The sequence below is a fragment of the Euleptes europaea genome, chromosome 4 (assembly GCF_029931775.1).
Source record: "Euleptes europaea isolate rEulEur1 chromosome 4, rEulEur1.hap1, whole genome shotgun sequence".
Lineage (NCBI taxonomy): Eukaryota > Metazoa > Chordata > Lepidosauria > Squamata > Sphaerodactylidae > Euleptes > Euleptes europaea.
Genome location: NC_079315.1, coordinates 52,092,834 through 52,117,735, shown reverse-complemented (window position 1 = coordinate 52,117,735; position 24,902 = coordinate 52,092,834). Strand labels below are relative to the sequence as shown.

The following is a 24,902-nucleotide window of genomic DNA, read 5'->3' as shown; positions in this document are numbered from 1 at the left end:
TGAAGCCATTCCCCAAACGTCAAAACACAAAAAAAGCCTTGGCTTTTTTTTGTGTGTAACGGGGCCTTTTCGCCCCATAGAGAAAAGTGAGGCTGTGCCTGCTAAAAAGCAGGCACAGCCTCGCTCTTCTCACCACCGGCATACCCTGGGTGAATGGAGAGAGGAAGCTGCCAAACGGCAACTCCTTCCCCCAGCTTGCCCCGGGAAGGCCTCCCAGGATGCCAGAATGCCTCCTGAGACATCGGCACGGCCATCTACAGCAGCAGGACGCCGTTGGAAAGGCCCATCGGCGTCCCAGGGTGGCGCTGCCATGGCAGCACCGGTGTCCGGGCCTTCCCGCCAGCATTGGGGCTACTAACGCTGGCTTAAGTAGCCTGGACGCCAGCACTGGGGGCCTGCACACTAGTACAGCATCTTCCTGGCCTCCTGAGGGCTTTTGCCCTTAGAAGTCAGGAATGCGCTGTTGGAGGTGGTCTGGAGCTACCCTTAGATCTGGTGTGGAGGTCTGAAGGTTTTTAGCTCGTGGCATTTCAACAATCTCAGTTGTGCTTCTGCTACAATTTGTTCTGGTGGACTTAAGAACACAAATAGGTTTTGAATAGAATCTTATATTGAGCAGAGTCTAGGCTATACTTCATGCTGCATTGTGGGGGCCTGTAATTGCTAAGTTTTTTTCTGCTTGCCCAGAGGCATCCAGTGTAGCACAGGATCAAGGACATTCTCATCTATGCAGCAAGCTGAAAGACTTTGCCTGTGCGTGGCATAGCCTAGCAAGGCCTGGCAACACAATATGCCTCAAGGCCTCTTGCCTAAGGCTTTAACAAGTCTTGATGTGCAGAGTGCTGGCATCAAAATGAAAGTAGAAATGAGTGCTGGCTTCAAAATGAAAGTAGAAAAATAGAATGTCAAATTTAATTTTAGAAATGCATTTTGAAAGGCACACAAAGCTGAAAACACATTTTTTTTATTTTCTCAAAATAAAAAGTGTCAAAATTTAAATGCATTTCAGGAACTAGGGTTTCCAACCTCCAGGTAGCACCTGGAGATCTCCTGCTGTTACAATTGATATCCAGATGATAGATCAGTTCCCCTGGAGAAAGTGGCTGCTTTTGACAGTGGTCTCTATGGCATTATACCACAGTGAGGTCCTGCCCCTCCTCAAACCCCTCCCTCCCCAGGCTCCAGCTCCAAAATCTCCAGGTATTTCCCAACCCAGATTTGGTAACCCTATTCAGGACCCAATATTTTGTAATCCCTGCAGGCTTTTTCATAAATACCTGCAGGCTTTTTAATTTTTTAACATTCATCCATCATGTTAAATTGATTTTCTCTTTTGTTTGTATTCCAAAAATCTGGTGACTCCATGGTTTAAATGATGAACATAAAAAGTTGGGGATGTTACATGTTAATCGTCTGCAACAATAAAGCCCCTTCAGCTTGTTAAAAGTCTAGTCTAGTTGAACAACTGGTTGTTTTCAAACAATAAATCAAGTTCTTCAATATTATTTCTTCTGGCTCCCAAAATAATTTCATCATCTGGTACACAAAATAGAATACAGATGTTCTGTACTACACACATAGGCCTAGACATTTTTTTTCATCTTGGATTACCTTTTAAACAAATGCTTGAATACTAGACAAATTCAGATGCATTACTTCAGGCCTTGTCACAGTTTATCCTGCTTTGGGACTGAATTTCAATCTTCTCAGTGGGCATGCAAATCTGTCATCCTATTAAAAGTTGTTATATACATCTACAGCCTGAAACTAGAGTGCTAGCCTCACACGTCCTTTCCTTCTCTACCATAGCTAGGCTTCCCATTTGCCTGGTTATGTTGGGCAATTGCCCGTCAATTAACTGGGCTACCCACTGCCCCTCAGCTGGTTGGCAGGCGGAAGCAGGCCACCGGGGGTGTGTGTTTGAGATCTGCATGTGTGGCAGATGACATTACTTCCGGGTTTACCCCAGAAACACCAGCATCGCAATGGGAACGCTCTAGCATGCTAGAGCATCCAGCGTGATGCTGGTGCTTCCAGGGTAAACCCGGAAGTGATGCCATCGTGCCATGCACATTGTGCAAGCACATCACCATCCCCAGCCCCACCTCCAGGAAGCTCCTGCTGGTGGTGAGGGGAGATCTGACAATAACCATAGCCCCCACAAACCTATGAACACATAGCTATAGTTTCTTCCCCTTTCACACTGGAAATAAGGGATGAAGGGAGTTCTATGAACATGGCAGTTTGTGGCTGTGTGAACAGATTATTGTTTGGGGCACATGAAGTGTTTTGGGAATTAGTTTTGGGAATTTTCCTTCTGCCTGTTATTCATGATCATAGAGGGAGGTGATCTTCAAATAGAAACCTTTTTGGATCAGGTCCCACAGTTCAATATTTGTTCTCCCACACATACCCAAAAAAACTTGATTGTTCTTTCATCTATACTTGTACAAGGAATACAAACTGAGGTTTTCCCTCTCTCTGTTTAGCAATCTCCCTTCTACAAGTGGGAAGAGATTTTTAATGTTAATCTCAAAATGCAAGATATCGCTTTTTGATCATAGTTCTGAGCATTCTCTAAGAGACTGTGTTAACAATTACCACCAAAGCACAAAGTAATGAATGCCTATTAATTAATGATGATTGCCTGGTACCTAAAAAGAATTACCCAGTCATAAAAAGAATTACCCAGTTATAAGCCCAAACTTATTCTTGGACCATCACTTCAGTTGCTCAATGGAATTGTGAAATGTTTCAGTTAAACAGGGTTTGTGGCAATGAATATTCTAGTTGGGTTAAACTGACATTATAATTTATGACCTTATATTAACATTGTAGTCACTTAAGCCCCAAAGTAATTTTATTTCTATTAGTATAATTGTCCTAATTATACAAATTATGAAATATATGAGAAGCACATTATTTTAACTGCTAAGAACAATTTCCTAAGCCATTTTTATGTGGTGAAACCATTACAAGTTGCACTTGAGCTGTCGGTGCAGCTGTTGGATCAGAAAAAGGACTCTGTTATGTAGCATTATTTAAGGAATGAGACTTCCTGCTTAGCTAGGCATGCATGAGTCTTTAGTTAAATCAGGACAAGAATATTTTGTGAGTGTCAAGTGAGCTAGAATAGTGCTCTTGATACCTATTAGCCATGGGGGGGGGGGGAACTCTACTGATGTTTTTGCTGATCCAGATGGACTAGCAATAGTGGCACAGTAAAAAATAAAATAAAAATCAGCGCTTATAGATTCAATCTAGCCCACATTTATCATCAGCTGTGCTACTTATATATCATCTTTGTGCTAATTTGTTTCCTGCAGCACCTATAGCAGTATATGGTCTGTCCCATTTTATTTATTAAAATATACAACCCACTTTTCTTGGCTCAGTATGGTTAACAATATTTTAAAACAGTTTTTTTTTAAAGTCTTACATCGCTTCTGAACAATGCTCAGGCTTTGACTTTGGTGAACCCCCAGGGGAAGGGGCTCCCACAACTGTGGAGCAGCCACCGAGAACACCTCTCTCACTGCCCTTTCCGCCTGGACTCGGTACACGGATGGTGCAATCAAGAGATCATTCTTGGCTGACTGCAAGGATTGCGAATGGACATATTGGAGGAGGTGGCCTTTCAGGTCTGCAGAGCCCAATCCATTTAAGATGTGCAGCTTCTCTTTCTCTATCAGTAAAATAGGATTGACAATAATTATTCAGCTTTAAGAAACAGAATAATACTCTCAGAAGAGGCAAAACTGCGATGAGACATTATTTAGTGATTGATATTATTGATTGGTTGACTGATTGTTATATAGGTCATACTAGTTATGGTTAAAATATTGAATCAGCTGGTGAATCCGATTGTTTTAATAATATAACAGTTCACTACAAAACATTTGACTAAACATAGTCATGTTTCCTTAGAAATCCATAGTCTTCTAAAACACTACTTTGACTTAGTGTGATCTATAGCAGGAAAACAACACAAATTGAGGGGGGGATTAAAAGCCCTTCTCTCCCTGTACTGATTTCATACTTGAATTTCTAGTCCTCCTCACAACTCCTTTCTGCAGGGGGAAGACTAGTATGTTAAAACAGCCCTACAGCAAGCTGAGGCAAGCAACCCCCCTGGGCCTCAGGAACTGCTTGGCTCTGATCTGGACTGCAGTAATGACAATGGCGACACCCATGGTTGTCATTGATATGGCCTGAATCCAAGCTGATTGGCTCATTGCCAGCACTGGGGAAGCCATTTGGCTCAGCTTGCTCCTGGCCTCCCATGGCCTGCCAGGACAGCAGCTACCAGAAACGTTCCTGATGAGTTAAAGGGTTAGTGTACTTCTGGGCTTCCTTTTTTTTTTTTTTTTTTTTTTTTTAAGACAGGAATATTAGTCACACACCAACATCTAAAATGTACTTCAGTCTCAGTGACAACGAGTACTGAGTGTATATGTGGAGGGGGAAGAGGAAAAAAGGAGGTCCATCCCTCTTACACTTCAAAATGTTCATGCATCTTTTATTGAATAATTCTTCCCAGACGAGTCCTTCTTGTTATTTCTAGAGAACAATATCTATCTGCTGTCAAGTTGCAGCCAACTTATGGCAACCCCAGGACCATGGAGTTTTCAAGGCAAGAGCTGAACAGAGGTGGTTTGCCATTGCCTTCCTCTGCATAGCAACCCCAGTCTTCCTTGGTGGTCTCCCATCCAAGTACTAACCAGGGCTGACCCTGCTTAGTTTCCATGCTCTGGTGAGATCAGGCTAGTCAAGGCTATTCTGGCTGCTGTTATTTCCAAATGACACTATTTTTTTTTAATCCCCAGTTCTGCAACCAAACTAAAGAGCACACTTTGATATACTTTTGTCATGGAATGTGCAACTCAACATATTCCAAACCAAAGAAATAGATGTGTGGAAATTATGTATTTTTTTAAACCTTCTGACTGCTGTGGTGAGTTTTAATCTCTGTGTGTAACAGCGATGACATATGTATAAAACTAAATACAATAGTTTAGGTTTCTCTAAACAAAATCTGTTCTAGGATTTTGGAAGAACAATGGTTCCCTTTCTATCATAAAACAATAATAATTACTGTGGGAGAGACATGGAAGGATTTGGAGAAACTAGAGCAACATACCATTCCAGAATTTCCCATCTACTTGCTTGCTTTTGGGCTTCACACACTTTCCATGGAGTAGTTCCAAAGTTCCTTTGCAGCTAGTGCAGTCATTATAGTTGAACCCTTCACATGTTGCACAGGTCCTGTGACACGGTTCACATTCTGCTGTGATTTCATCACTGTAGAAACCAGCTCCACAGTCGCTCACACATTCCCCATCTAAAGCATAAACACAAAGCCTTGATGTCACAAGGTCACCAAAGCACGCTGAGTACCTTTGATTGGAGAACTGGAAATACAGACTGCTCTATTCATAGGAGCCATAAATGCTTCTGGAAGCTCTGTGTACTTGTCAACAACTAATAATCATTTGCCATAGCTGGTGTGGACTAAGGATAGCTTCACATATATTATTTAATTGGTTCATTACTAGATCCAAACAATTCGTAAGTAATCTACAGGTTTATTGCATAAACTGTTGTGCAAAATATGCACATTAGCCCCCAAAACTAAACTTAGAGAAGATTTCTCAGGACTAAGCTGCCCAAGTTGTCAACAGCCTCTCCCTGTATTACTTACTTTTCACTTAGGCGAGAGCTGCCCTGCTAGTGGAGCCCTAGGACAGCAGGTAATATTCACTTGCTGTTCTGGTTTCCTGTTGCAGTTTGAAGCACATGAATATAATGTTGAAAAACTGCAAATGAGCCACAACTCACCTTCCTTATAATGTAAAAACCCGATATGCTTAACCTCTGACCACAGAAAATCCAGACTGAGCAAGATCTCTATGTGCTACCAACTCTCATTTGGTGGTGGTGGGAACTACGTTCTAGTTTTGTGAAGGGCTTAATGTGTCTTCAAAGGGGTCCACACAAGTCTTGGAGTATTTTAATAATTCCATGTTCATCTCCAGTCATTCTGACCTAGATCAGTTCATACAACCTCATCCATGAAAAAAACAATACCATGGCTGTGTAAACACATCACCACTTTTACAGCTCCCATTCATTTAAATAAAGCGTACATAACTATGGGGAAAGTTCTGTGAGATCCTAAGACTGATGAGTTGATGTTACATGACAGAATCCTGGCATATGTTCCCTTTTCTTCCACGTTATACTCTGGCTAGGTTTTTAACGCAGGATTCTTAATGCAGAGTTTTAATTGTCGATAAGTTTGAATTATGTTTTACTTTGTAAAGTGCTTCGAGCAATTTCTATGGAGGGGTGGCATAGGCATTTTGCAAAGAAATAAACAAAATGATATCTTCATGCAGCAGAACTGTTGGAAGCAGTTTACAAACACTTCACAGCAAATCATGTGTTGTATTTGGACATGTTCAACCCTTCAAACCAGATGATGCCCTGTATTTCCATAAATGGTTTGATTATTTAGAGGAACGATGCAGTGATGGGAAGAGGACCCACAATGCCATAGATTCAAGATCACAGACAGTCTCTTTCAAATGTATATACATTTTGATTTTCTGGGTAAGGCATGACATTTTCTAGGAGCTCAAGTATTACCAAGGAGAAAAAAGCCTTCGGTACACCAGTAACACTCATATTGGTCACAGCTTCCACAATGTGAATGACAGTCTATGCACACAAGAGAATTTTCATCATTGTAGGTATTCTGAGGACAACTTCTATAACACTCCTGCTTGTACCTAGAGACAAAAAAGAAGAAGAAATTTTGATACTGGTGGTCCTTATTCTGGAGTAGGCTGGCAGTAAAAGAATAGACCATGGAAGGTGTGAAATTGAATTGGAAGGAACATGCATAACCCTCCCACCGGAAATGGTCCAAGCACATGGTAAACATCTATTTCATCTTGAAAATGAGTATTGGCAATATTAGCCAGTGTTTTTAATCCACCATTTTCTTTTCTTAGCTCTGAAAATATCTGTGTCAAAGCACTCAATAGCTTTGCAAAGAAAGCACTATTTTGTATCAGAAACAGTAAAAATAGGTAAAGAACTTACATGTAATAATTATGAATGCATGATGTACAGATTCTTGGGTCATCTGTAATTAAAAGCAAAACAGACAATAAAAATAAAACACCAATATTTCATTTATCCAGCTTTCATTTGTTCAAAGAGTGGAAACATCTACAAGGTTGAGAAGAACAGAAGGTTCTATTATTTGTTTGTATTGCTGCTGCTATCTAGAATAAATAGCATACTTCTAGGGTTGTGCAAAAAAAATTCTGTAAATTTTGGGTTCGGGTTTATTGGGCCTGATTTTTTTCTGGTAAACCCAGAGTAAGCCAAATACCCATACTGGTAAATATCGGTATTTGGCTTATTTCCAGGTTTACCAAAAAATTCAGGTCCATTATAGTCTATGGGGATTTTTTAAAGCTTCTATGGGGGCATTTTTGGATGTAGAGTCCCCAAATTTGCAGCATGGCTACAAGAGACTCTGCTTAGACGGTCTGGTGATCTTTGGGACAGGGAGTCCAATTTTATGGGCCCCCAAAGGGGTTGCCCCTATCTTCTAGGCATTTGCGAGCCGAGCTGTCCATCAGTTTTCAGGTTCAGAAGTTCAGCATTGCCGAGGACTGGCAGAAAGAGCCAACTGGCAGGCTGGTGCCTCCAAGTCTGGGGACTGCCTTCATGTCTGGGGCGCATAGCATGATGTCTATCCAAGCTTCCAAACGGAGGAAAACACCTTAAATACAAGAAAAAAATAAGGCACAGAAAACATTTCTTTTGGTGGCAAACGACATCCTGTGAACAGACCTTTATTATAGTAATCAAAAATCTGATTTCAAGAGATGGTCACGGTGCAGGGAAACGAAGTCTCTACTTGGGGCAACCTTCAGTTTGACAGGAGGTTTTTTTTGGGGAGGTGATATCGGAGCCAGCCAAAGTCTCAACCATGGGGGCTGTCTGAAGGAGATTGCTCATCCGCATGGGTGAGGAAGTCTCTTTTGGAAGCCTGGTGGTGTGAGCAGCTGTTGAAGCCAGCTTTTTTTAGTTGGAGGGTATAGCCCTCTGGATGGGACTGGTGAGCCCTGTCTTTTAAACAATCCTTATGCTTTATCCAAATTAACCCACTGAATGGTGATGGATGGATGGTTGTGTGGTTGGAAGGTTGGTCAGACAAAGTTGGCTCCGATTACAGGATCCCTACCTCAAAACAAACAAAACCAGTCAAAAAAAGATAGAAAAATGGGAGAAAACACAGAGCCGTGCATCTGAGCAAAGGCGAATAGCCTTTGAATCGCTTATACATCTTTGCGCAGATCCCCAGGTTTTGGCATTCGGGAAACTCAAAACCCTAAAATTACTGATATGCACAACCCTACATACGTCATAAAAACCCTCTATGTACATTATATCAGCTCCAATCCATACATCAGCTCTGTTAAGTAGGCCAATATCACTTATATTTGCAGATGGGAAGCTAAGATAGAGCACACAATATGTTGCTTAAGAAATTGTGGCTGAGGAAAAAATGTGAATGTTTTGATACACATTTATCTGTATGTTTTTCCCCTGTAATTAACACTTCACATCCGACATCTGGAGTAGCCCACAGTTGCAGCATGGGTACCTCTCCCTAACTGCACACTGGTGGCAAACCGATGAGCTTCCTGGGTGGGGCTGTGAGGAGCAGCACTAGGCAGGGTGAGGGCTGTCAGGCTGGCTATCGCCAGGTTATGCTCCACACCAAGAAGTTCAATGTGGCCCACACGTTGGACAACATTGCCACCACTATGAGACGAAAGTAAGCATTCTGGGTAGGCCAGGATGTCACCATGGGCTTCATGGTGACAGATGGCAGAAAAAACATCAGAGTGGCGGCATTGGGCCTGGAGGCATCGATTTACTGTGCAGCCCACCTTCTGCACCTTGTGGTGAAGGATGCCCTGGGCCCCTCCGCAGAGGAATTTGGGTACTCAAGGTTGGGTGGGATGAAATATATATATTTCATTGCAGTGCTTCTGTATGGAGTGTTTGCAGTGCTTCTGTATTGCAGTGCTTCTGTATGGAGGAGTGGAGGTGACCTCTTCCAGACCCCATAAAATTGGACCCCCTGACCCAATCTTTACAAAACTTGGGGGTTCTTGCAAGGAGAGTCCTTTCAAGCTAACCTGAAAATTTGGGGGCTCTACCTGCAAAAATGCCCCCTCAGGAGTAGCAAAAATCCCTATGGACTCTAATAGCCCATTTTTTTTCAGGTAACCTGAAAATACCATATTTACTGGTATGGGAATTCAGCTTATTTCAGGTTTTCCCCCCCAAAATCGGGACCAATAAACCTGAACCCGAATTATTATTATTATTTTAATTTTATTTTATTTTTATTATTTTTTGCACACCCCTACATTGAACATCAAGCCTGATGAAGAGTCCTGGAGAGCTCGAAAGCTTGCTTTCCATTTTGTGATATTTTGATTGATCCTGTGTGTGTGTGTAAAGTACCTTCAAGTCGCAGCCGACTTATGGTGTCCCCTTTTTTAGGGTTTTCATGGCAAGAGACTAACAGAGGTGGTTTGCCAGTGCCTTCCTCTGCACAGCAGCCCTGGTATTCCTTGGTGGTCTCCCATCCAAATACTAACCAGGGCTGACCCTGCTTAGCTTCTGAGATCTGATGAGATCAGGCTAGCCTGGGCCATCCAGGTCAGGGCTGATTGATCCTAATAAAAGGTATTATATGACTTCAGCTCTTTAAAAAAATTAAGTGTTGGTATGGATTTTACAAAACTTTACAAGGCTACCCAGAATTCTCATACAACAGGGATGGTACTTTAGGGAAGCTTTTTCATGTAAAGCGTAAACACACCTTTCAGCTTCTCTTGTGATAGATAGATATATAGATAGATAGATAGATAGATAGATAGACAGACAGACAGACAGACAGACAGACAGACAGACAGACAGACAGACAGTTTATTTACGGCCCTTAGCCAGATAAAACAAGAAACATGGACTAATATATTCTTACAGACTCTCTAATATAATTGGCTTCTGATCATATAAGAGAAAACGCTTTCTTACTTGGCCTAGCTGAGAACAAAGTTACTATTAAGCCAAAATTTCATCAGCTATTAAAGTGGGAGGAAGGGAGAGGTCTTATCCATTTATTATGTGGAGGAAAGGAAATTTTCCCACAGGTATTTAAATAACCTTGCATTGCACCAGCAGTTCAAAAGTGCTAGAACTGTTTTTGAATTGAGAAGAAAAAGATTTATGGAGATGATATTGTTATCCAACTGTGGACGAATCTCTATATTTCAAAGCATGGCTCTCTTAACTGAAGACCAGACAGATAATATAGGTGTAGTCTATGAACTACCAAGTTTAACCAGCACAAGTCTTTGGATTAAGTGTTTAAAAGGCTCACTTCTGAACCCCCCACCCTCCTGTTTTTTAAATGAAATACATGTGGTTTCTGGACTAGTAACAGCAGACATGAGGGTTGCACGGATTTTTGGCAGTGGGCAGAGGTTTCGGCACTGCTGCGTTGCCTCCTAAGCCCGGTGCAAGCATTCCTCTCAGGTATGCACTGTCAGTATACAAATACAGTCACCCCAGTTTTAATAGTATCACTAAAATCTGTGTGACACAATAATGACAAGGCAAAAGGTTTTTGCCAGCCGTATCTCCCAGAGCAGATGGTTACAGAGGTAATGCTTTCTTAACTAAAACTATGAAGGTATGAAACATAAAACATACCCAAGCTGCAAGTCTGGCATCCATCTGCACATGGAACACAGTCTTCTGTGTCAGGGTCCTCCACTTCACCTGCACATTGAATACTGTTAATGTATTAGGCCCAAACAAACAGATACTTAGGATACAGAAACTAATCTAGTTATTTCCAGCATAGTACTATGCATACCTGTGTTCAATGGGCTTACTCTCAGCCACCAGTGTTACTGTGACTATGAATACTTCCACATTTGACTTTATACCCACAGCGTGTCCGGAAATGAACAGAGTGTAGATGTGGCTCAGAGGTTTTACATTAGACACTCATTAATGGCAAAACACTTCCTGGTAAGCCCCCAAAATAGACACTGACATACTTTAAAAGAAAATTGAGAGAGTAAATTTGCCTTCTCCCTAATTTATTACCACTTTGTACAAGCCAAACTGTTTATTCATATTTTCAGCTCTAAGCATCAGTATAACTGGCATTGCTACATTTTATGGAAATAGCAAGTCACTAAATGAATGGCTTTGCCCTTCACTGGAGGTCATATTGTGAAAAAAGTCTGCTGTAGAGATGGAGTACCAATTCTCGCACCTAGCAGGCTTTGGGGCTATGACTTCTGTCAGAGGTCTTGTACAAGAATGGAGGTGCTGGACAGCAATCTAAGCAAGTTATGAGAGTTGATGCATTTGTATTATTTTAAATCAAGTCTGTAAATGTAAAATCAGATCCAATTTAACTGCAACCATTGCATCCTCAAATTGCAATTTAATGTTTACCAGAAATGTCAAATATTTTTCAGGAAGGTAAAAGTATCTTTGAATTTATTACTTTTGCATTACCTTTATTCCTCCTTTTTTACCATGGTGTAGCTACTGGTTTAATATGAACCCACAGTGGGGACCCTGTAAGGAGCCTCGCCATGGCATTTTGATCCAGCTGGAGCTTCTGGATCAGTCTCAAGGGCAGCCCCACATAGAGCACATTGCAGTAGTCTAATCTGGAGGTGACCGTCACATGGATCAGCACCCCACCCCAGAGCTGCCCCAGCTGAGCCACAGGACCTCGGTCTTCTGTGGATTTAATTTCAGCTGGCTTTGCTTCAACCATTCAGTCATGGCATCCAAACACCTGGCCAATGTTTTCGGGGTGGACTCTGGATAGCCGTCCATCAACAGATAAAGCTGGGTGTCATCAGCATACTGATGACAACCCAGCCTGAAACTCCGGACAAGCTGGGCGAGAGGGCTCATATAGATGTTAAACAACTGGAATTCATCCCCAAGGGCCTCACGGTAGCCAGCGTCCCAGAGTAAGACAGGGACATTTTGCATCGACACTTGCAACAATAGGACTCCCTCAGGGAAAAACCTTTATTCCCTAAAAAGGGAAGCAGGGCAGAAAATGTGAGGAACTACCTGTGGGTGGACAAAAACCCTGTCTGCTCTGGAAATCTGTAACACAGTAGACTTCTCTCATCATCTGGATGGCCAGGAAGGAAACATTGCGTTATGTGGTCCTTTGCCACAACAGGAAGATCCTGACCCAGCAGGACAGGGAACCCCCAACATTCTATAGATACTTACATAGCTGTACCGTATGAATTCATAGCAGTGCCTGAAAAAGGTATGAAAATGGCACCAGACTGTCTTGACCTCCAGAAGAGGAACATGATCTTATGAGGGGAAGTAATTAGGTAGACACCTTTAAACAAGTGCTGCGAGAACAGCAGGACAGGAGGGAAATACAGCACAGCTCTGGATATAGGAAGACTATGCCCTGAGGTGGTATCAGTATAATGCTCGCCCTATCAGCCAGGATCTGTACCACTAGCCTGGGAAGGAGCAGGAACCAAAGGGATATGCAATAATCCCAACCGTACTAGGAGACAAAGACTGGAAACACAATTTTTTGTTGTACAGTTTTTTAAATGTCCTCTTGAAAACTCTGTTCTGTAAATTCAGCAACCAGAGCCCTTATAAGTATGACCTTAACAGGGTGAATTCTAAGGAATGGTGGGTCGTGCCTCAAGGCGTGTAAGTCACTCACCCTCCTTGCGGAGGTGATGGCCACAAAGAAGGCCACCTTATATGATAAGATGGAGAGCTCGCACATGGCCAGGGGCTCGAATGGTTTTCCTAACATGGTGGTTAGAACCAACGACAAGGCTCCATTGAGGAGTGGGTAATTTTACAGGGGGGAAAAGATTGTTCAACCCCTTTAGAAATCTCTTAGCCAGGGGATGTGAAAACAAGGATCCATCCCATGGTGAAAAGCTGACAGGGCAGCCAGAGAACATGGTGATCCAAAATATTCCTTTTAAGAATTGATCTACATGTGTAGATAAATCATGCAGCTACCAGAGACCGAAAAGGCCGTGGGCTGTTGTGCCGTTAAGGACTTAGATGAAAAGGCATTCAAAGTAGCTGCCAAGAAAGCTATCTTTTGAGTTGGTAGCAACTGGGTGTACACAAAATCAATCAGGAAGCTCAATATACATAGGGATGAGGAGACTACAGATCGGCAAACCTGCAGGACTGGTAAAATGAATTGTCCAATCGCCAATAATCCAATTACAGATCTACAGTACCACCTGCTGATGGCAGGAAGCAAGTGCAACAGGCTTGTACCTAGAACATATTAGGGCCAATTGACATAAATTGTCCTTAAATCTAGGACTACAACCAAAAAGGCCCCCAGGCAATAGGGGGAGGGCATCTGAAGGGGAAGTATCCTGAAATTTGGGCACCTGTGGATCCATATCAAGGAGTCTGAGGTCCAGTCAGGGTCCCTTATCAGCATTTTCTCTTATCTAAGAGAAAAGTACATAGATTAAAATTTGTACGTTCCCAGATGGAGACTAGGATAAGAAGAGGTTCATGTGCATTGCAACATAGAGGCCTCAGTTGCAATGAACTCCAAATGGAAGGAATCCAGTGTCTTGGATGGTTAAGAACACCATTCAGCATGTAGAACCAACATGCCCAGGAGTTAGCATTTAGTAACCTGTAGACATGCCACTTGTTTGTCCCAGTATGAAAAAGTTTGTGGGAACTCAAAACACCCTGTAAGCAGGGGAAGCCTCCCCTGATGCTGGGCAAACACAATATGTACGAAGACTTATCAGAAATGTACATACTTTGCTTAGGCTAATTGCAGCGCAAACACAGAAAGCTGTTCTGCACTTAACAGGAAGATTTAGTGCTCCTGCCCAGAGTCAAAAAGGGGCAGCCCAGCAATCCCAGGGGAAAAAATTGGGAACCTGAGCCATATTGAGGTAGAAGTAGCCCAACAACCATCAACTAGGTGAGGGATACTGTAAGAGGAATTCAGCATCTTATAAGGGATGCTTATTTCCCACCTTATAAGGGAAGACTTGGCTATAAAAAACAGTAAGCCTAATATTTCACATAAAATATCCCTCGTCAGATCCGATTTTGAATCTGAGGGAGAGTATCAATTCTTCCAAGCCTATGCCTCCAGATTAATTGCTCTGAATAGAGTTGAATGACCCCATGAGTGAGACAGGCAGGATTTCTGATGGAATCCATCAAATTGGTCTGCACATGAGATGAAGTGGCCCATGGGCCTCCTTAACGTTGAGGTGGGCATGTCAGTTGACTTCAGGGTTGATGGGGAGACTTGCCACAGAAGGGATGAGTGTCTGTGCACCCATGGGGTGCCTGGATTCCAGAGCGAGCAACCCAAGAAGGGGGCAAAGCTGGCTCTGCCAAGAAAGGGAACCTGGCTGAGAAGCCTTCTCTGCATGTTGGACAATGTTTAAGTCCAAGTCTAACACCTGCTTACCACACCAGCGACAGCGATGCTTGACATCAAGGGAAGCGGGGAGGGGTTGCAGCACCGAGCCTCTTAGCGAAGTCTGAAGAGATGCTGCCTTAGAAGCGATAGTGTCAGTTGGCATGGAGGCGAACTCGAACCCGCTCGTCTCAGCACCGAGGTGTATGACGTTGATGACACGCTTGTCCTGGCACCGAGGAAGGATCGGTGTATGACGCCGACAAGAGCCGGGTGGCTGTCAAGTTGGCACGTTGGAAGTGAGCCAATGTTGAGGGGTTCAGCACCCGGAAGAGGGGTAGATGTTCCCACCTCCTTGGAATCGGTCAACCACGAGACCTCCTCCCTGCACATCATGGGGGACTGAACCCCTAGTGCTGTAGACTAGCAGGCTTTCCACGGAGCCTGTCAACTTCAAGGCAATATCCATGCACATCTCAGGGGACAGAGCCCCTAGTGCAACAGCAAAATGGCTTTCTAGTCAGCCTTTTGACTTCGTGGTCTCATCCAGGCACATCATGGGGGACGGAACCCCTAGTGCAACTGTAAAAATAGATTTTCTTGCTGCCAGGCAACTTCAAGGTCCCATCAACACACATCATGGGGGACGGAGCCTCTAGTGCTGCAGCATATCCAGTCTTTATAGCAGCCTTTCGGCTTGAGACCTCTTCCACGCACGTCTTGGAGGAACCGAAGCCCATAGTGCATTAGTAAAGCTGGATTTCCACACAGACATTCCCATTGGAGACCACAAGCCACACGCCAAGATGACATCAGAGTAGGCTAAATGGCAGTTCGTCCTTTTGACAGGGGTCTCCAAAGTACCAACCGCTGTTAGTGATTCCTCTCACAACACAACTTGAATGTGAAACAAGAAACTGAAACAAAACAGACCATTTATCTGTGGCATACTAATTCTGCATTTGGCAGAATTGTTAAATAAAGCCATATTGGGAAAACATAAATCAAATGCTGAGATAAAACATTTTGAGGTAAAAGACACTAATCCCTCAAAAAGAACAACCATTATTATTTTGTGCTATACTCAAAGTACATTTGACACATTTGTTAAATAAAGCTATATTGGCGAATAGAAATGAAATCCTGGCGAGGACTTTTCTAAGTAAAAGAAAAGACATGAATCTCTTAAACAGAAGAACAATGATTATTTTGTGCCGTACTCATTCTATATTTGGCACATTTGTTAAATAAAGCCAAATTGGCAAAAAAAGAAATAAAATCCTGAAGAAAAAACTTTTCTGAAGTAAAAGAAAAGGCACAAATCTCTCAAACAGAACCATAGTCATTATTTTGTGTCACAGTATTTCTACATTTGGCACAATAGCTAAATAAAACCATATTGTTAAAAAAGAAATAAAATCCTGAAGATAAAACGTTTCTGAGGTAACAGAAAAAGAAGCTCTGAAACGAAGCTAGTGCTCTCTCCACTGCGGCGAAGAGAGAACTGCGGGAGGAGCGCTCCTGCCCCCTCAGTCATGCGACCGTTGGGCGGGAAGCCGGCTCGCTCTCCGCCTGGACTCAGGGGAGGGGGAGCGCTCCAGGTGCTCTGAAGCTTCTAAAAGCTTTCTAGCCAGTTCTCCAAGGCTGGCCTGCACAAGCAGAGATCCCATGCGAGACTGCACAGAAGCCACTAAAATGAACATACGTTGCCCATTTTGAAGCAGCTTCATTGGCTGCTAGTCTGTTTCCAAGTTCAATTCAAGGGGCTAGTTATGACCTTTAAAGCCCTTTATGTCCTAGCACCCACATATTTGAAGGACCGTCTCCTTCCATATGTCCCGGTGTACCAATTACAGTAATCAGGTAGACATCTGTTTGCTACCCCACCACTTATGGTGGCCCATCTGGAATTGGCCAGGGCCCAAGCTTTTTCATCATGACTCCAGCTCTGTGGAATGGGCTCCCTGAAGAGGTGGTGGACTGATTTGGATGGTCCCTGAAGAGGTGATTAGGAGCCCCGTGGCGCAGAGTGGTAAGCTGCAGTACTGCAGTCAAAAGCTCTGCTCATTACCTGAGTTCAATCCTGACGGGAGTCAGTTTCAGGTAGCCGGCACAAGGTTGATTCAGCCTTCCATCCTTCCAAGGTCAGTAAAATGAGTACCCAGCTTGCTGTGGGTAAAGGGAAGACGACTGGGGAAGATACTGGCAAACCACCCCGTAAACATAGTCTGCCTAGTAAATATCAGGATGTGACATCACCTCATGGGTTAGGAATGACCCAGTACTTGCACAGGGGACTACCTTTACCGGAAGAGGTGAGAGGGGCTCCCTCTTTGGAGATATTCAGGAAGCCTGCCTGTTTCCCAGGGCATTTGAGGGGGCTTGAACGGCAGGCATCTTTTAAGGCGGAAGGAGAGGGATTTGGGGCTTGTTATTTTATCTTTGGTTTTAGTTGGGGATGTTTTAATTATTATTTTAAAACACCTTGATCTAAGTGGAAAGGCAGGATAAAAACATCTAAATAAATAAATAAATAAATAAATAACAAAACATGGTCTCTGTTCAGTGTTTGTACAGTGCCTATTTCTTTGCCTTCAGAAACATTAAACATTCTAACTTTGAAGTGCCAAGCATGTGCCTCATTTGACTATTAGTAAAGCCAGTGTGCTTCAGGAGAAAATGTTCACAGTCTGTCTGTATAAATTTAGATAGCCATATTTTCCAGGACCAGCTAATTTGCCTTTGCAAGGGCAGGCCCAGACAAAGTTGACATGACAAGGCTTCTTTGTCCTCCCCTAGCAGCTCCATTCTTCCACCATATGGTATCACCCAGCCTTTTGGCAGCCTGGGTCATTTATGCATGGTCGCTTTAACCTCCTTTATTCCCCGTTTCAGCCAGGATCAAAGTAACCCGGGTTGGTGAAAACTGTCTGCATTGGCTGGAATGATCAGGGAGGAAACTGTATGCTAATTGAGCCATGAATACAGAAAAACAGTCTCCCAAGTTCAAATCAAGTCCCACCCCTTTAAATGCTTCTCTGTAATTGGCTGACTTCACAACTCACCCTGAGAGGACTTCCTTCCCCCCCCAGACCCAACTGCCACATAAAAAAAGCATTTTAAGAACAAAAAACAAATCAAACTGAAAGAAGGGGGGGGGAGAAATCCAAGCCGTGTTTTAAAAAAGCCTTTCTTTTGCTCAGAGAGAGCTCCAAGATAGCAGGAAGCAGGAAGCACTTGAATCCCTGCCTCTTTACACACTGCTTCATAATTGGCTGTGAGAGAAGCCAATCTTCTGTGCTTCCCCTGTTTGGCTGCCTTGAAGAAGGGTTTGGAAATGGGTGGGGCGAAGCTCAAAGAGAGAAAGGTGTACACTCGCTCTTTGGCTCTGGAATGAGCCAGGAAGAATGGTCTGACTCTGTCCAGAAGAGGAATGGGAAAAACCAGGTTCATTTTGCGTTGAGCTTCCAAGGAATAAGGTAATGTGCATTCCCAAAAATTTGATCCTGGCTGAAACAGGGAATAAAGGAGGATTAAGCGACCATGCATAAAACACCCTGGATACTGGTTCTTGTAGGGTATCCAGGCTGTGTGACCGTGGTTTTGGTATTTTCTTTCCTGGCGTTTCGCCAGCAGCTGTGACAGGCATCTTCAGAGGAGTACTCCTCTGAAGATGCCTGCCACAGCTGCTGGCGAAACGTCAGGAAAGAAAATACCAAGACCATGGACACACAGCCCGGATACCCTTCAAGAACCAATGAACTCTGACCGTGAAAGCCTTTGACAATACCCTGGATACTGTTTGTGACTAGAGGAATAACATACCCCTGTATTCAATTTTAGTTAGGGATAGAGCTAAATTTTAAAAAGGAAAGTATCTTAAACCACCAAATTGAGTGAATATGATCTTGCTTTGGAAGTGTGATATATGGGTTGCAACAGCTGGTGTGTGTGTGTGTGTGGGGGTCTATTTTAGGGTAGTTAAACCTCAAGGAAAATGGAGTGCACACCAAAACATTATTAAAGTTATGTTGTATACATTTTTACCTATTCTACATTTGTGCTTCTGGCAGCTTTTATCAGCCAGGTAGTATCCTTTGAAGCATCTCTTGCACTCAGTTGGATCAAGGCACACTTCGCAATGCTCAGAGCAGGGCTCACAGACACTGTCCTCAGAATGATAGTAGCCAGGGGAGCAGTTCACTCGACACTCCCCCAAGTGCAGGAACAGCTTGTTGCCTTGCTTATCTGTAAAGCAGAAGACATGACACAACAGACCAAAAAATGCTAGAAGAATTATTAAAGGTCGGGATCCCAGCATCAATACTCCTTTATACCACCTAAGCCCTATGCCTTGAGAAAAGCTGAGGAATTATCTGATAACCCAACTGACACTGCTAAATCATTTAAGTGGGGAGATTTTTAATGTTTTGGCTTCCCTTTCAAACTCTGGTTATCAGCTCTGGTGTTTCTTTATTGAGGTCCAGAAGGCAAAAGTAATGACTACTGGGGAATTACTCAATTTTAAGGTTGAAAAGGGAAGAGTCCAGTAGCTTAAAGACTACAAAAATTTCTGGCAGGGTATGAGCTTTCGTGAGTCACAGCTCACTTCTTCAGATAAAATTTAAGGTTGACAATGAGGAAATTGAAATTGTTCAAGACTTTCTATTCCTTTTTTCCATCAACATTGACCAAAAGAGTGACTGCAACCAAGAAATCAGAAGATTGAGATTGTGTATCTCCAGGTAAGGGCAAAGGCATTCCCGGCCTGAAAGGTCTTAGGAGGCCACTTAAAGGCAGCTTCTCCCCTGGCCCAGAACTGGAATGCACCCTCCCTGCCGGTGCCCACGCCACCCTGGGCGACATAAGTGGCATGGGTGCTGGTGCAGGAGGCCCAGATGCTGGCACAGCTCTTTCCTGGCCTCCTAAGGACTTTTGTCCTTTCGGCTCAGGAACGTGCTGTGAGGCTATTGTATTTTGGATGCATTATGAGAAGACAAGATTCATTGGAAAAGACAATAATGCTAGGAAAAGTTGAAAGCTGCAGGAAAAGAGGAAGACCCAACATGAGATGGATTGACTCCATCAAAGAAGCCACAACCCTCAGTTTGCAAGACCTGAGCAAGGCTGTTAACGATGGGTCATTTTGGAGGACATTGATTCATAGGGTCGTCATGAGTCAGAAGCAACAAATGATCTCTAGCCATCAGAGATCAGTTCCCCTGGAAGAAATGGCAGTTTCAGAGAGTGGACTGAATGGCATCACATCTCTACTGAGCTCCCCAATGCTCCTCAAATTGCTCTTTCCCCAGACACCTCCTCCAAATCTCCAGAAATTTCCCAAGCCACAGTTGTAATTATAGTCTGTATGCAACAATGACCAGCCAAGGCTGCTTATAAGCAAGGCATGCAGGTAACCCCCATATTCTGAGGAGGGGTGGGTGACTACCAGATACTTTCTTTGAGGTGGCACCTCACTTGTGAAAGTGTTCCTACAGCAGGTTTGGATCCATAACATATTCATTCTTTGAATCATTCTAATGCCGTAAACGCCCTACTGCATAAAGCAATTACAGTCTGATTTCCGTGCATGATCTGTCAGATTCAGCTAAGCTAGCCAGTTTATTTAATCAGAAGTTATAATTTAATATATTTTAAATATATAGAATTATATCTACTACTACATGGCTACATTTTGGCTAATTCTTTTAAAAAGACAAAATTGTGCTGTGAATAATGTACTTTCAAGGTAATAGCACTGAAGGAAAAATGTATTGCAACAAAACCATGTAATATTCTGGCATTTGCTTTATAAATCTTTTCTTAAAATATATAACAATGCAACTATTCAGAACTTTCCAGGTCAATCCAGGAAGCAACTTGAGATCAGCAACCTTATTTTCTTTCCAGCTGTAAATGCAACCATCTGCTACCATTGCATGCTAGGTGGGCTGAAGAAAGTCATATCTATTCTGACTAGCCTCTGCAGGAGAAAAGAGTCAGATTAGCCCCCTCCTCCCACCTCCTAACCAAAGATGACAGCTTATATTCAACCATTGGCTAGGATGTTGGAAAAGTGGGAGATAAAACTTGTTATTCTTTGAACACATTGGCTAATTAATAAATTTTTTGTAGCTACCCGATATGGTCCTCTGGAATGCAATATTGTACTGGCATTCTCAATATCAGTTATAGGGTATGGGAGCCAAGAAAATACCAGCTGTACAAAGTGACTGCAATATGTGTGTGTAAAGCCCCATCAAGTCGCAGCTGACTTACAGTGACCCCTTCTGGGGTTTTCAAGGCAAGAGACTAACAGAGATGGTTTGCCAGTGTGTTCCTCTGCATAGCAACCCTGCATAGCAATCCTTGGTGGTCTCCCATCCAAATACTAACCAGGGCTGACCCTGCTTAGCTTCCGAGATAGGGCTATACCATGCTGCCTTCCCTCCCGCAATATACATGCTTGTGTATATATCTATATCTGTATATCTATATATATAACTATTATATTTTGCAAGAAAATCATATACGTGACTGCTCTATCCGCTATCAGTTATGATGTAAAAGCAAAAGAGTAGAAAGATGATTTAAAAAGCATGCCCTTACCTGTTCCACAAGCTGTGCACTTGTTAGGTTCACTTCCATTGCATTCCTTACAGGTATGATGGCACAAATGACACTGATTTTGAAATTCAAATTTACCTTTAGGGCATCGAAGAACACAGTGTCCATCATCCAAAATTCTATTACAAAAGAGGAGAGGGGAATTGAATACTAGTACCAAGCAATAGAGTAATATCTTCTTTTTAAAGAAGAAGCTCAAAGATCCTCTGAAAACCGCTTCCATTCTTAGTTTTATTTATGACTTATATACCTTGCACTTTGTTCTCCTTTCCACATGGAACGTATTTATGACATGTGGCAAGATAAAAAGTAAGGACAGCCAAGCCTTGAGATTATTTTATATTGCCAAATATAGCCACGTTTTTCACAGGCAATCACTACTGATCCCATGCCTATCTGCCTCACCCACAGAAGTGTTCCAAAGGTCTATCAAAAATAAGTGAAAAATCAATAATTTTTCATGGACCTTACCTTTAAAAAAAACGATGTTTTGCTGTACAATTTGATTGCATTTCTTGCTCAATTTGGTTTGTAGTGTCACCTCAGAAAATCCTAGCTCTAACTAAAAAAAAACAGCACTAGATACATTTTATGATGACTTTCTTTTGGCAGCTGAATAATAAATTGGTTCAAACACCTAGGGGTAACTTTCAGTGAAACTTTAACCTGAAGGGCTCATTTGGCAATTACCAGAGCCACAGTCTAAAGATCTATAGGGGCTATTCTGAAATTTTATTATACAAAAGGAGGATTCCTGATTGATCCAGCTCGGAAACTATATCAAAGTAAGATGGTTGCCCAACTTTTGTAAGGTGTAGAGGTTTGGGGTTGGAAGGATCATCTGTCTCAAAACTGGAATCTATCCAAAATCATTTTTTAAAAAGAATTCTAGCTCTACCCAGAGGCACTCCTGCAGCCTTGATGCAAACAGAACAAGTTTTGCCCTCAATCAGGGCCCATGTGCATGTAGCCCTGTTAAGATTTTGAAACACATTGGCATTTGGCAAAAACAAAAGTTCCTTTAGAAACACAATTTACAAAGACTCATAATCTAGTCTCTAGAAACTTGCTATAACATGAAATAATAATAGGTGTAAATATATGATGCAAACTACTAATAATTATAAATAGCTTTATTAATATGAAATTAAGTAGTCCACACTGTTCATTGGGACAGCAGACCTTGGTACCTTGTTACACTTAGTGAGTGTAAAAGACGGTATTGATTATCTAAATTACAATACTTTCCTTCTTGCCTTTGCCAAAGCAAAGTCACTGATGATATCCTCAAATGATATTTTGGAAATGTACATCCAGGTTTTTTTCCTTTAATTTTTTTAGGGGCCCCCAAGAGAGTGGGACCCTAAGCTATAGCTTGTTTAGTTTATACGTAAATCCGCCACTGATCACAGTATATTAATAATGTAATGAATTTCCTCCCTTATCAGTATAAATTTTGATACGATACGATAAAAGTTTATTGTTTGTGGCCGAAGGCCATCACTATCTTTCATACATAACCCAGTCACAAATAATAACATTAAAACAGTCTGACCAAAAAAATCTAGTAATTAAATGCATTAAACACCCTAATTAAAAACAGCTTTAGCCCGGATTTTCTTGGCGGCTAAGGCAAAGAGTAACACTCTATAGGAGACAACTGGATCAGCATCTGAGAGGAGAAAGAGCAGCTTCTCTGAATCTGAAAAAAGATTTAGGCCCTTTAGAAATGCTGTATTGTGTGATGCTCTAGGAATTTCCCTAATCTCTATGGTTTTTACTATTCAGATTGGGAACATTTCTTGAGTGCTGTGCAACACAGTGACATCACTTCCATGTACTAATCTGGAAGTGACATCTCGGTGTCACGTAATGCAATTTTTGTCAGCTGCTGCCCCCCAGCCTCTTGCCAGTTGCTAGCAATGGTCTGGGGACTGTACATGTTGTCATCTTCTCCCATACCTCTGGGAAAGCTGCCAGTACCTTGACTAGTTGAGCAGAGATCTGGCCATAGGTGCCAAATAAAATGTCTGATATGCAAGTCTTGTGCCTCTGGTTTAGTCTCTCATCCCATTTGGCTTGTAAAATCTTATAGGCATAACATAAAGTCCCTGTAAAGATATGTGACATGACCTTAGTTAAATAAACACAATTCTGCCCCAGTAGAGGCAGAAGTGGTTTTGCACACATCTCTCTTAGAGATGAAGGCACCAATTAGTGGGGGTGGGTGAGAGAGAAAGGTTGCCTTGTGTGAAATGGCTGAGAACAGCTATTTAAAGGCTATTTCCTTACTTTCTTCAAGGCTGAGGGCTGAGAAAGGGGGATACAGTGATAGAACTTGAGAAAGAGAGAAGTGAGAACTTGTATATAGCTTTTAGGATAGATGAAGCAAAAAGGTAGAGTCATCTATATGAATGGCCTGTGTTGAAAATATTCAGACCAGTGTTAGGAGGTGGGAAAAAACTCATCTCTTACTGTACAGCTCTGTACAAAATTGTCAGAAATTCTCCCATAATTTTATAAACTTCCAAATACATAACACTTTTGGGTCCGTAGGCTAAATGGATTGTGTTAAAAAATAAATGATCATCACACGTTCAACTTGCGATTCCACTCACAAAGCAGTTTGAAAAGTGGTATAATACATGCAGAAGAAGCTGCAATCTTTAGGTTTAGAGACTCATAACTAGTTAATGATCACTCACCTTGTCGATACACAACTGATGCAGGCCTTTGAAGTTGGTCCTGTGCACTTAGAACACGAAGCATCACAGAACTGACAGTGACCACCAGGATCGATATATTCTCCTGGCAAATAAAAGCTTATTGGTTACTTAATTTCCTTTATATCTCAAAGACACAGTCTTTATAAAGGAAGGCATAGTACCAGCAAATGAAGCAAAAAATTGATCAGTTGTCACTGGCTTTAAAAAAGGGGGCAAGCAGATATTGCAAATACCCTGAATTTATAGAGCAGCTGTTTTCAAATAGTTACTTAGGAGGCTAGTTTATTTTGACCATAGATGTCTCTAACATATGGACCAATAGTAATTTATCTTTAGACTCCATGACTAAATATTACTATTTTCCCAGGTCTATGTTAGTAGTGCCCACTGAACTTAAGCTCGTTGAAATGATACATTGCTAAAGTTCAAAAAACAATAAGGAAGAGAAAAAGATTCAGTTTGATATCTGAAAGTGAACTTATCAAGATTGTAGCTGTTTGGTTTCCAGTTCCTAAACTGTGTGTGTGTGTGATTGACCTATGGATAGCATAATAGAGACTAAAGCCTGCAGGACTTCCCATAGGGATCTTCAAATGACTTTGTGCTATGCAGACAATCCTTAGAAATATCCCTCAGAGAAGATGGTACTAGTATCACAAATTTAAAAATTCTTCCGAAGGGACAAGAATAAAAATGTCTGGGGAGATGTTGGTTCTTTTGATGAAGGAAAGCTCATCCATGTTTCTATAATGAAATACACAACTCCCCACCCCCCTTTTTGAAACATTCCGGACATATAAGAAGAGAAATATAACTTGCATTCCCTCTTTTGGCATTTTTGATAATGTACAAAAACACCATCCACAATTTAGAGTGGACAGCATTTGATTACAAAAATGCCTGTGTAAGAAATAGCAAACAGCACACACACACACACACACACACAAAGGGCTATGGTGGGCCACAAAAGCTTTGTGAAAGAAAATGGAGAAGGATTTAAA

The 24,902-nt window shown here is 42.2% G+C and overlaps 1 protein-coding gene across 1 annotated transcript in view; it reads right to left on the bottom strand.

The window, feature by feature from the left end:
• The window catches only part of PCSK5 (proprotein convertase subtilisin/kexin type 5), a 341,064-nt gene that overhangs the window by 24,285 nt on the left and 291,877 nt on the right, over positions 1 to 24,902 (bottom strand). The window contains exons 21-27 of the mRNA XM_056848984.1: positions 23,881 to 23,983; positions 21,158 to 21,294; positions 18,596 to 18,796; positions 10,813 to 10,881; positions 7,108 to 7,150; positions 6,649 to 6,791; positions 5,141 to 5,341 (exon numbers count right to left, since the gene is read on the bottom strand). Of these exons, the coding sequence (XP_056704962.1) occupies positions 5,141 to 5,341; positions 6,649 to 6,791; positions 7,108 to 7,150; positions 10,813 to 10,881; positions 18,596 to 18,796; positions 21,158 to 21,294; positions 23,881 to 23,983 (897 nt within the window). The remainder of the gene's footprint in view (positions 1 to 5,140; positions 5,342 to 6,648; positions 6,792 to 7,107; positions 7,151 to 10,812; positions 10,882 to 18,595; positions 18,797 to 21,157; positions 21,295 to 23,880; positions 23,984 to 24,902) is intronic.